The 12,123-nt window shown below is 37.5% G+C and overlaps 3 protein-coding genes across 5 annotated transcripts in view; 2 read left to right on the forward strand and 1 right to left on the reverse strand.

The window, feature by feature from the left end:
• LOC121814291 (signal-regulatory protein beta-2-like) overlaps nucleotides 1-1,390 on the forward strand; it is a 1,899-nt gene extending 509 nt beyond the window's left edge. Inside the window, exons 2-5 of the mRNA XM_042219437.1 lie at nucleotides 21-368; nucleotides 634-762; nucleotides 857-900; nucleotides 997-1,390. Coding sequence (XP_042075371.1) covers nucleotides 21-368; nucleotides 634-762; nucleotides 857-900; nucleotides 997-1,128 — 653 coding nt within the window. The 3' untranslated portion in view covers nucleotides 1,129-1,390. The remainder of the gene's footprint in view (nucleotides 1-20; nucleotides 369-633; nucleotides 763-856; nucleotides 901-996) is intronic.
• Nucleotides 1,391-5,788: 4,398 nt separating this feature from the next.
• Nucleotides 5,789-7,675, forward strand: LOC106633134. Its single transcript, XM_014332731.2, has 6 exons — nucleotides 5,789-5,950; nucleotides 6,137-6,466; nucleotides 6,547-6,906; nucleotides 7,065-7,193; nucleotides 7,380-7,423; nucleotides 7,514-7,675. Exons 1-6 carry the CDS (start codon nucleotides 5,908-5,910, stop codon nucleotides 7,646-7,648), a joined length of 1,041 nt encoding a protein of 346 aa, XP_014188217.2. The 5' UTR covers nucleotides 5,789-5,907; the 3' UTR covers nucleotides 7,649-7,675.
• An 83-nt stretch (nucleotides 7,676-7,758) lies between these two features.
• On the reverse strand, nucleotides 7,759-11,903 carry LOC102299756. Of its 3 annotated transcripts, XM_042219479.1 has the most exons (7): nucleotides 11,807-11,903; nucleotides 11,338-11,451; nucleotides 10,816-11,160; nucleotides 10,375-10,719; nucleotides 10,066-10,185; nucleotides 9,270-9,331; nucleotides 7,759-8,995 (listed from the first exon to the last, which is right to left on the reverse strand). In XM_042219479.1, exons 2-7 carry the CDS (start codon nucleotides 11,378-11,380, stop codon nucleotides 8,873-8,875), a joined length of 1,038 nt encoding a protein of 345 aa, XP_042075413.1. In that variant the 5' UTR covers nucleotides 11,381-11,451; nucleotides 11,807-11,903; the 3' UTR covers nucleotides 7,759-8,872. The 3 variants fall into 3 exon arrangements, with proteins under 3 accessions (XP_042075413.1, XP_014188220.1, XP_042075412.1); XM_014332734.2 differs by lacking the exon at nucleotides 11,807-11,903 and having other exon boundaries at nucleotides 11,338-11,787; XM_042219478.1 differs by lacking the exons at nucleotides 11,338-11,451; nucleotides 11,807-11,903 and having other exon boundaries at nucleotides 10,816-11,308.
• Between the last annotated feature and the right edge of the window lie 220 nt (nucleotides 11,904-12,123).

Below are 12,123 nucleotides of genomic sequence, written 5' to 3' on the forward strand. Positions count from 1 at the left end.
TTTGCATTTTTATTACACAGGAAACAATCAGAAAGCATCAGTAGTTGTTCAACAGCTGACAGGATCAAATCCAATCCATCCAGGAGACACAGTGACTTTCCAGTGTTCAGTCTCTCACTCTGTCAACAAGACGTGTCCAGGAGGTCTCAGAGTTCTTTGGTTCAGAGACAGATCTCATGAATCTCATCCAGTCATTTACACTGATGGAAATACACATGATGAATGTGAGAAAAGATCAGACACTCAGAAAAGATGCATTTATCGCTTCTCTAAGCACGTCAGCTCCTCCGATGCTGGGACTTACTACTGTGCTGTGGCCACATGTGGGGAGATATTATTTGGAAATGGAACTAAACTGGATATTCACGGTACCTGTACCACTCATCTTTTAATTTGAAAATTAGAATATTTAAGTTTAAAATTTGTAAATTTCAGCTGAATTTAGCAGCATTTTGGTGTAAAACAAGTATTTTCTATTTCACAGCAATCTCATTAGGAGATGACATTAAACTTATTTAATTTTGCATCCACTCTAAAGGGAAAATTGTATCATTCTGCTTTCCATTACTTCAAAAAGGGAAAAAAATTATAAACTAACAAACACATGTTTTGTTTTTTTCTTTGTCGTTCCAGGAGACTACACATGGTCAAAGAGCGCCAGCACAGTTGTTTTTCTACTGTGTGCTTTACTGGCGATATGTCTGATTGTTATAGCTGTCCTTATTTGCACATCAAAGAAAAACAGCATGGATAACTGTGAAGGTAATTAAAGTTAATCATAGCAATCTTATCAATGAATTTAAGTAAAAAGTTTTTAATTTGAATTCATTGTTATCTGTATTATTCTGCAATTAAGTTGCTGTTCTGCAGGAAAACTTTAGTGATCAGAGAAGACAACAGGTAAAGTACTTAAAACTGGGGCTGTCCTAATTTAAAAAGCCTAATTGTGTTTAGGTTTTAACATTTCCCATATTTTTCTTTGATTGACTTTCCTAGAATAAGGACACATGGATGTTTTCTGCTGCTGTCTTTACCCTGATGAAAGCTGAGAGAGGTGCATTAAAGGATGGAAAAATGTCGAAAAGGCAGCGACTCTACATGGCTTGCAAGGCTTTGGGGCTGGATTAGTGAATTAGCTAGCCTATTGAGTATGCAATAATCGAGCTGATGTTTGCTTTTTAATAATGGGCTTCTTATCTCTTTTAGTATTCAATACAGTATATGTTATATCAGCATGCTTATTTGTATTTAGAATGAATTATGTGCACACGTTGCATTGATGCATGAATGCTGTTGCATGAACTGTGTGCAAAAGTCAAAGGCAGAAATGTAATTTCAGTTCTGTAATGTATCAACTGTACTAAAATTCTGCAACATGAATAAATATAATGGTTAAAAGAGAAATTTGTTTGTGAAATTATTCTATAAATAGGCTTTAATAGATGACCACCCTGGATAGGTTGTCAGTCTATCACATGGCTAACATGGAGATGCATACAACCATTAACACCTATGATTCATTTTTATTATAACAGTCTAAATGCAAGACTTAACTTGCATACTATGCTAGAAATAGTGTGCTATTAATAGGGAATTTAATGATAATGTGTTGATAAAATTAAAAGTAGTGATTTGTATTAGCTTTACTACTTTTAGTCAAAGATCTAACCTTTAGAGTAGTTTTACAAAGTTGTGTTTTGCCTTGCTAAGAAGGAAAAATACAAAAATAAATGCAATTCTTTTCCACTTTAGTTCCTTCACAAAACAGGATTTCACATGTAATTCCCATCCATAGTTTTGTAAGATAGAGCACAGCTTTCATCATTCCATATAATTCCTGTACCTCCAAGTGTAAATTAATTTTGTCTCACATCATCATCATCATCATCATCATCACCTTTATTTATAAAGCACTTTAAAAGCAACCACAGCTGACACAAAGTGCTGTACATTAAGCTAAATAAAATTACATAAGATATAAATAAAAGCCAAATAAAAAAAAATAAATAATTAATAATTAAAAAGAGAAACTAAGTCTCACTGAGGTCAAAAGCCAAAGAATAAAAATTAGTTTTAAGACGTGTTTTAAAAGTGGACAGTGAAGGCGCTCTCTAATCAAATCAAATCAAATCACTTTTATTGTCACATCACATGTGCAGGTACATTGGTACAGCACATGTGAGTGAAATTCTTGTGTGCGAGCTTCACAAGCAACAGAGTTGTGCAAAATACAATAATGTAAACAAGCAAATACAAGAATGGCTACATCTGAAACTAATAAATATATGTACAATATATAATAGTATATGCAGTGCAAGGACAGGTTATTCCATAATTTAGGAGCCACGATAGAAAAGGCCCTGTCCCCTCTGAGCTTCCTCCTGGATCTTGGTACTTCCAGGAGCAGCTGGTCAGCTGACCTAAGAGACAGACAGGGTGTGCAGCGACATTTTGAACCAGCAGCAGACGTGAGAGCAAGCGACTGACTGGCCCCCACATAAAGTGCGTTACAGTAGTCCAGACGGGAAGAAATAAAAGCATGGATCACTGTTTCAAGGTGCTGGTCGAAAGAAAAGATTACTCTTGCCAGTCGCCTTAAATGATAAAAACTGGACTTCACCACTGCTCTAGATTCTGTCCAACTTAAAACCAAGGTCAGTAATAACAGGTTTAAAATAAACTTCCAAGGGTCCCAAATCAACAGAGGACGACTCACCGGGACCACTGGGTCCAAACCAACACCTCTGTTTTCTTTTCATTAAAATTTAAAAAGTTTAAAGCCAACCACACTTTAATGTCATTTTCTCTAAAACCTTGGAAAGTAAAGGAAGCTTGGAAACAGGCCTATAATTAGCTAATAGACATGTGACAAGTGAATGCTTTTCAGTCTTCCAGCAGAAGTGACACATTTTGCAGACTTTCATTTCATGCGCTTGTTTCAGGGTTCATTAGAAAAATGTATGCTGATTCATCCTCTTGAATCAAATTATTAACAGTAAGCAAAACGGGTAAGAATTCACTTTTCTATCTTGTAAATTACATTTCAGTCAAAAGCAACATTGCCACCAAGGTCAAAAACAAAGGGAATCATTGAGAGATCTCTGCGGTATGAATCTGGGCCGCAAAAATAAGAAATGAGATATTGTTCTGAGCCAATAACAACATCTAGATCTGCAGGCACAACATCTAGAGAACTACATTCTTCAGTTAACATCAGTGACCATCATTTAACAATAAGAAAGACTGGGAAAATATTGAGTCTATGTAGGGCTCCAAGGTGGGGAAAAAAGTGCTAATCAAAAAGAACACAAAGGCTGATCTCACATTTTACCAGGAAACATCGCGATTATCCCCATGACTTTCTGGAACAGTTCAAGTATCAACGGTTCATGAGATTTCCCATCATAGCGTTTTTACTAAAATCTCCAGTGTGTGGTTGCTTAATGATTTGCACTTTACCTTCTCTTTGTTGATAGTTCTCTTTGTAACTACAAACAAACACAAAAAACATGAAAGTGTGAAACGGTCAGCTCATGAGGGAGAAAAAGGTGTGAGGATGCGTCTAACCTTTTCACACCTATTGCTTTTTGATAAAACAGTGGTAGCTGTTACTTGATATTACAGAAAGAGAGAGAAAAGGAAGAGAGAGGAAGTATAAGAGGAAGAAAGGCCTCTTTGTACATGCTTGGTTGAAAGAAAAATTATAGCAATGCTAAAGTTTCCATGTATCACAATTGTGATTGTCTTTCATAAAGTGAAATAAAACAAACAATCAACCAAGAAAACCCCAGTATAATGTACAGAGTTAATGCCTATTTCACATAACCAGTATGATGACCAAAAATTATATTCCACATTCTCAAGAAAAAGCAGACTCACCTGTTTTATTTAGGGATCCCAGATATTTAAACTCACCCACCCTCAGTCCCTCTGCTCCTCACAACCTCACTGTTACATCTGTCTCCCTCTCATTTACACACATGTTCTGTCTTCCTTCTACTAACCTTAATTAGTCTTTATCCAGAATACACCTCCACCTGTCCAGGCTTTCTTCCATCTCCTCGCTACTTAATCAAAACCAGTCCACCAGTCAATGACTTCAGGTACTCCTGCCATTGGTCACGCTGTCCCAGTGATCCTCATAACATAGCGCTGCATTTGCTTTGGTGCTTCTCTCATCTCTGCCACCTTGTTCTCCGGATCCTACCAGCTTTTACACGAGTTGACTTACTTGAAGTGTTCCTGGGCAGTACCTCCTGTCTAAGGCACCAGGTGTGGTGGTATTACATTAGAGGCCTGGGAAATATCCCCCAGGGATCTATTGAACTCTTGGGCTAGAATAACCCATCAGAACCATGAGATGAAGCAACGCTTTTACACAGGTGTAACCATTTGCTAACTGAACATTTTAACCATGCTCCACACTCCTTCTTAAAGTCTCCTACTTACCTCATTTTCGTTGTGCCCTAGTAACCTCATCAAGCCATCTCTCAACTCACCTGCAGCTCAAATTCTTAGGACACTGGTTTCCACAGCAAGACTCGTTGTTTTTAGCTGTGCACTCCCCCACTCTGGATCAATTCCTCCACCTGCCTGCCTCACTTGGATCTTAGGAAAAGCAAGGTTGAAACCTTCTTACTCAGGGGGAGGCCAGTCACCTCCCCCCCAGAGCCTTACATGATCCACCTGCCAAGTAAGACTCAAATCCAGTCTTCCTCCCTTCATCAGTCTCAGCTCCCCTTGCCTCTTCTCTAACCAATCTCTCCCTTTGTTTACAGTTTCTGACTCTCTGCCAAGCTTCTCTCCCTCATGTCACTGTTTAGTCCTGTGTTTAGCAATTAAGCTTGTGAAAACCTATATTGCTGTTTCCTCTGTTTTGAATCTGTTCTTTGGTCGACGTCTATGTACTGACCTTTAGGCCCTCATGACAGAGACAGAGGTCAGCACAAGGGGCAAAGCCACCAGTGAAGGTCCACACAGCTGATGAGCTTCTGATGAGCGAGTGGGGTGCAGATCCAAGAATTACCAAAATGGACAGAATGATCTGGCAGAGAATTACTGGCACAGCTGGTCCTTAAGGTAGCAGTCTCAACATGGATAATAACTTGCAGGTGTGGGAGAGAATAAGCTTAGAAGAGCAGCTCTACCCTAAGGTGGAGTCAGAGAAGGAGCCGCTGAGAAACCATTTCAAGTTATTTACTACAGCCTGTCAAGGTCAATTATAGCAACATTACTTAGAAAGCCTAAACTTAATCCAGCTGTCTTAGCTATTTAGAAATCAAGCGGCAACCTTCCTCTTATTTCTAAAATTCTTGAAAAAGTTTTCCTAAAGGTTCTAAAAGACCATTGGCAGATAATTGACTTATTGGAAGTGTTTCAGTCTGGTTAAAGAATTCAACATAGCACAGAAACGGTCATGGTAGATTGCCACTACCTAAACCTGGTTCTGACAGAGGTTTGTTCCTGTTAAAATTGAGCTTATCCTTCTCACCAAATAAAGTGGTTAATTAATAAGTTAATTAATAAAATACTGTAGGGTCTGTAACCTACAGCATGAAGTGCCTTGAGGCACGACATAAGCAGAATGAAGTACATATGACAAAACAAAGCTACCAGTGTTCAAATCAAAAGACCAGAAGACCAATCAGTCAGAACACAACTTGTACACAAAAACATTCAAAACAACCATCAAACGAAAAAAGTAAACAACTTGGATAACTGTGATGAAAGGTAAAAGACAAGTGATTTTTACAAAATCAAGGATCAGACTAATGTGACAGTAAGACGACTTCTGAAATGACCTTTTTGATAACCAATCAGATGCATTTTACAGGTTAGTCTAAAACAATCCCACCTCCTCTTCTAGCTGAAATATGAAGAACGCTTCTAGCAAAAGACATTGCCAAGATGATCATGGTATGGATTACACTGAGTTTTCTTCATCGAGGGTGTAAGTGGTTTTTCATTATTCTCTATAATGATTTTCTTAACTTTTATAGAGAATTTAAGCGCTTTTTTATTTTCACTAATGATTTTCTTTGTTGAAAATCTACATACTAAAAATACAATTAATACAATTATCATTTAAATTTTTCTTTTTTTTCTTGTAACACTTTTTCTGTTTCTTTTTCTTCAGATTCTCTGGTCCCAGTAAAAACAGTTCAGCTCGGTGAAGCAGCAACATTAACATGTGCTTTACCCATTAAAGAATTCGGCAGTATAACAGTCCACTGGTACAAGCAGAGTGCTGGAGATGGTCTTAAATTAATTGTGACATTGTCCAAATCAGCACCACCTGAATATAGTCCTGAGTTTTCTAGAAAGAGATTTAATGTGGAAAATGCTAATAATGTTTGCAACCTGACCGTTCTGAAGACAGTCCAAGAGGATGAGGGTATCTATCACTGTGGAATAGCTGAGTGGATGTATCCCATTCAGTGGAGTGAGACGTATTTGTCAGTAAAAGGTAAGACTGAGCTACTTTTACAAACTTTAAAGTTTCTACTATAAGCTTTAAAGCATCTCCGTATCGTTTGTAATACACAGGACATACTCAGATGACATCAAACTATACTGTTGTTCAGTGGCCTCCAGTATTAGACCCACTCCATCCAGGAGAATCATTGACTCTGCAATGTTCGATCATCTCTGTCTTTGACAAAGCAACATGTTCAGAAGATCTTAGTGTCTTTTGGTTCAGAGCCGGATCAAATAAATCGCATCCAAACATCATCTACACTCATGGAAATACACATGATGAATGTGAGAATCGATCTGAGACTCAGGAGAGATGTGTTTATCGCTTCTCTAAGAACGTCAGCTCCTCTGATGCTGGGACTTACTACTGTGCTGTGGACACATGTGGGGAGATATTATTTGGAAATGGAACTGAAGTGAATATTCAAGGTAGGTGTACCATGATCTGTTCATTTGAATATTTAAAAATGTAAGTGTATAGACCATAATTAGTATTTGGGTGTAAAATTTCACATTTATAGGAATCTAATCAGTAGGTTGACTTTTACTCATCTGTTACTGTATTTCTTCTTTTGTTATTGTTCCAGGAGACTGTACGTGGTCACAGGGTGCCAGTACAGTTATTCTTCTGCTGTGTGCTGTCTTGACTATATGTCTGATTGTTATAGCTGTCCTGATTTGCATGTCAAAGAAAAACAGCAGGGATAATTGTGAAGGTAATATAAGTTAATCATAGCTATCCCATCAAATTTAAATAAAACATTATAGCTGTCCTCATCAAGAAAAACATTAGTGATCATTTCTTAGGCAATTAAAGTTTACCACAGTGTTTTAGCTAAAAATAATTAATGTACAAAGTTTTGCATTTCTATCAATATTTATCGATATATTCCATAATCAAGGTGCTGTTCCACAGAAAAGATTCAGCACTCAGAAAAATCAACAGGTAAAGCTTGGATTATCTCTGTTAAATAATCAAAATGTATTGGTGTTTAGCATTCAATATTGCTAATATTTTTATTTATCTTTTTCCCAGAATAAGGACATGTGGTTGTTTTCTGCTGCTGTCTTTACCATGATGAAAGCTAACAGAGGTGCATTAAAAGGTGCAAAAGCAGTGAAGATGCAGAAGATCAACATGACTTGCAAGACTTTAGGGCTGGATCACTGAATTAGCAAACCTGTTTAGCATCACTTGGTATGTGATCACCTTGTTGATGTTGGCTTATCTTTAATGCCTATAAGCTGTAGTACTCAGTATTGTATACTGAATGAATCTCATTCTTCCATTCAGCCAGAAATTACAACATTCTTGTCTAATCTGGCCATGAGTGGTAGTTGTTGCTCTCTCATCTCATGCCATCTCCTTTCAGCCTGCTGTAAAGAAAAAAATCCTCCAAATACTTCAAAAAACCAATTAAAACAATACATGTGATGAGATGCCCAGCTACGTAATATACATAGTTTCCCGTGCTCCCCTTTCCCACATTTCTTAAGTTTTTTACAGCAAAGTTACAAATTTTATTTGAGTTAAATAAAATAAATGAATATTTCTATTCTATTTTTATGGTCATGGTTATTATACTGAGGAAATGCAACTTTATATCCCACCTGCAGTTTTTCTACACGTAAAGGCACTTTATCCAGAATAACCGTATATCAGAGACATTTACAGATTTCAACATTAAAAACAATCAGTGGTTTTAAGAACCTTACATTACAATCTGTATCAAGACAAAAAACTGCAGCAGTGAGCTTATTGTATGATTTATTGTACAAATCTGGACCAGTCTTTATCATACAGAATTTATTCATATTGTAAAAATGTCTCCACTTATGTAAATAAAAAAACATTTGCCAAACTCTTGTCCACAACAAATGTCTGTTGTTTTGCACCTTTTTAAAGTCAAAGGCAAAAGACATCCTGTAATTGAGTTGGTTGGTGTGAATGTGGACGTGTAGCGCTCTGTCGCCTCGCCTCTGTCAGTGTACCCCATGGCAGCTGTGGCTACAATGTAGCTGCCATCACCAGTGTGTGAGTGTGTGTGTGAATGTGTGAATGACTGAATGTAGTGTAAAGCGCTTTGGGGTCCTTAGGGACTGAGTAAAGCGCTATACAAATGCAGGCCATTTACCATTTACCATGACTGATTGGTGATCTGTCCAAGATGTGCTCTACCTTATGACAGCTGAAATAACCTCCATCCCCCATGTGACCCTAAGCATAGGTATATATGGATATATACATGGAACTTAAGAAGACGTTCTCTCCCACTTGAGCTGATCTGAGTCTTTAGATAATAAAAAAGTATTTGCATTGGGGAATGGTCTCCAAATATTAAACTTTTGTTAGCAAAAGTTAAAAAGGTCAGAGCATCTGGCTTCTGCCCTTGGCTTATACAGAGCATTGCTGGTGGTCTTTAACATCAGTGTACACATAGTGTTGCAGTGACTCTCTCCTCTTCTTCCCTCTTTTTACACTTGTTGCAGAGAAATGCACCGATGAATAGTTCATAGGCTGAAATGACACATATTTCAGATTTCATGGGTGGAGAATCAGGATGAATTTAAATGATATTACTGAGATTAGAATCATTAATAAGTTACATATTTAATTTAAGACTTTGCTGTTTACCTTGTAACTTTATTCCAGTTTATTATATAATGATATTGGAACACATTTAACAAAATGGCAAAACAAGATTATAATATATAACTTATATGCTGTGAGTATGATATTATGCATGCCCTCTCCACAAGACATACTGCAGCATGTCCAAAGGTATATTTACCAAAACTGCTTGAGCCACATTTGACACGTCCTGTCCAAAATGACTGGAGGCATGCATTTCCCCTATAAAGAGAAAAGGTAAAGGAGTTTTGAATTTTTGAGTTTACATATGAGGAATATGGTTACAGCTGTCATGACACTGTTTTATTAAGGGCCACTTATAAACAGACAGAATGCATCAAGTGGTTGGGACCTGGATGTCACAGTCTGCAGGGCAGACCGAGTGGAGTGAGTGAGGTGAATCCAGGAGCAGACACAGGCAAGGAGATGGAAGTGAACTTTATACAAAAGGCGAGCCATTATTATGGCTGATACAAGGTGGCGTGACAAAACAACAAGGACAGTGGCTAAACTCAACTATAAACAACAATGACTATGACTGTGACGACTGTGACAACATGGTGGCAGGTAACACAGACGATGCAACCCTGAACACAGGAAGACGGAGGACTTAAATACACACGGGGCAATCAGGTGATTAGGGTTGCACCCTGTCTCCTGTCCTGTTTGTGACATTTTACTGACAGGCTTTTAGAAGGCAATAAAGTTCTTTTGGCTTAACTGGAATGATGTATTCACCGTGTAATGAAACACACGTGAAATGTACTGTTTCTAAGTCCTTTGTGGATTCCTTACTTAGGGTTAGGAGAAATTTGCTGACCCAAGTTGGCAAGGTAACTTGCTAAGGATCTTTTCTATAACTGTTGGGAAGGTGGAGCAGTCCATATATATATATATATGTATATATGGGTGTGTGTGTGTGTGTATTTTGTGTGTGTGTGTATGTATTAACCAACCTCTGCAGTGCTCCTTTGTTGTGCTCCTTTGTTTTATGTAGAAAAGAAGAAAGGCAATCACAGAAACACAGCAGGCCAGCAGTACTCCAAGAGCAAGGACAACAGGTTCTAATTCAGGTCCTGATTTTTATGGAAATTTATCATATTTATTTTATACAGACTATTGGGAGTTATGCTCGTGTATTCGAAATCAGTCTATAAAATATTGATACAAATATTGATTTACTGATGAAATGAGTAAAACAATTTTCTAAAAAAAAAGAAAAAGCAAGCTAGTTTCTGATTTAAATACAAATGTTCACTACATACGTGTCTCTACTTGAGTTCCATTACCAAACAGGATCTTTCCACATGTGACCACAGCACAATAGTAAGTCCCAGCATCAGAGGAGTTCTGTATCGTTTTGGACAGGCTGAAGACACAACTTCTCTTCACATCTTCAGTTCTGCTGTTCCTGTGAGTGTTAATGATGTTTAAATCAAATCCTTCTGGTCCAGCTCTCAACCAGTACACTGTGTGTTCATCTGAACACTGGACAGCAGTTTCTTTGTTCTTCGAGAGAAGCGAACAATTTAGTGTCACTGAGTGTCCCAGAAGAACCGATGCCCTCTGTGGACTTTGTTTCACGTAGACACATTTCTGGTTACTGTGATCTGTGAATCAGACAAATTCATAACATAAACTATTTTTAGTTAATTAAAAATTGAAGGTGATCAGTGAGACTGACAGATTAAAGAAAAAAAATTTACCATTCACAAACAAGAATGTTCCTCCACTGAATTTAGGAGAATAATCTGTTCCAGTGTGACAGAAATATGTTGCTTCATGCTCTTTACTGACATTTCTGATAGTTAGAAAATACTGAGATGCCTTTTTTATAACTGTGAAACGAGAATCTTTGTATTCATCAGAAATAGGGCTTTGGCCACGGATGACTTTGGCAACAGTTTGGACCATATGTCCAAGAGGCTGTTTATGCCAGTAGAAATATTTCATTTCCACCCCAGAGACATTACACACTAAAGTAACATTGTCACCAGGTTCAACAGCAGTCAAAGAAATCGGTGGAAGAAGGTCAGCAGCCAGAATCAGGGCTGTGAAACAAAGGAAAATAAGAACAGTTTCAACACTACAGGACAATATCAATGTAATTACCTGTCGAAACATTAGTACACAACTATGGCTAAGATATATTTGAGTTTTCAGACACCGCACATTACAAACAGAAGATTTGCATCATGTCTTTCACACTGAAAAAGAACTGCACTTACCTGGTGTAAAAAGCAGAATGAAAACAGTCAGTTTTAAGGTCATTGTACTGCAGCACTCTTGCCTCGCGCTAATGTTCTCTACTTGCCCAAATAGTCACACGGTGAGGAGTGTTTCTAAAGCACAAACAGGTCATTGGCGGAAATGTCAGAAATTGCCTTCTGCCTATTTAGTAAAAATACACATAGGTGTGTGTTAGAAGTTATCACTTCCTTTATTCTGACCACTTAAAGAATGGCAGAGTTATTTTTTTCTCACAGTTTGCCCCACTAAGCGTTTCAACCCTCCTCGTCATTTAGAAGAATGCAGATTTTTGGTACTTCTGCATTTACTTTTCACACACAGACATTATACAGTCCATGTGCCAAAATCTAATACATTAGTTTAGAAAGAATTACCATGTGTGAAATTGTTCCCTTTATTTCAAAGATTAAAAATGATTTCAAATTAGATATCTCATTTAATACTTACAGGGAAAAAAGAGGATTTCTCGAGCACTGTGAGCTACTTTGCATTTGTTCACTTGTGAGGTTGAAGAAAAGTGTCGAAGCTTCAGGGGACAATAAGAGGAAATGTATCCAAAACCACACATTCTCATCTCACACTTTCAAAAGGTGTATAGGCCACATATGTAAGTTTGTAAGTCTGAGTTCAGTCCTGTCTCTGTGTCAAGTTTATATGTGGGAAACAGATGATTTTCAGATATTTTGGTGTGCAAGGTTACAAAACTCTCAACTCACAACTATTTGTGATTTACAAGTACAAAATATTTATGACCACAATTTGAG

The sequence above is a fragment of the Haplochromis burtoni genome, unplaced genomic scaffold (genome assembly GCF_018398535.1).
Source record: "Haplochromis burtoni strain Fernald_Lab_line unplaced genomic scaffold, NCSU_Asbu1 Contig_33, whole genome shotgun sequence".
NCBI classification, from domain to species: Eukaryota; Metazoa; Chordata; class Actinopteri; order Cichliformes; family Cichlidae; genus Haplochromis; species Haplochromis burtoni.

Excerpts from the sequence above, each read along its gene's own strand:
- LOC106633134 (XM_014332731.2), top strand. The coding sequence starts at position 5,908 with ATGATCATGGTATGGATTACACTGAGTTTTCTTCATCGAGGGT. Across the intron at positions 5,951-6,136 it reads GAGTTTTCTTCATCGAGGGT|ATTCTCTGGTCCCAGTAAAA; the intron begins GTAAGTGGTTTT and ends CTTTTTCTTCAG. Across the intron at positions 6,467-6,546 it reads GACGTATTTGTCAGTAAAAG|GACATACTCAGATGACATCA; the intron begins GTAAGACTGAGC and ends TGTAATACACAG.
- LOC102299756 (XM_042219478.1), bottom strand. The coding sequence starts at position 11,233 with ATGTTTCGACAGGTAATTACATTGATATTGTCCTGTAGTGTTGAAACT. Across the intron at positions 10,720-10,815 it reads AACATTCTTGTTTGTGAATG|ATCACAGTAACCAGAAATGT; the intron begins GTAAATTTTTTT and ends TCTGATTCACAG. Across the intron at positions 10,186-10,374 it reads TGGAACTCAAGTAGAGACAC|GACCTGAATTAGAACCTGTT; the intron begins GTATGTAGTGAA and ends CATAAAAATCAG.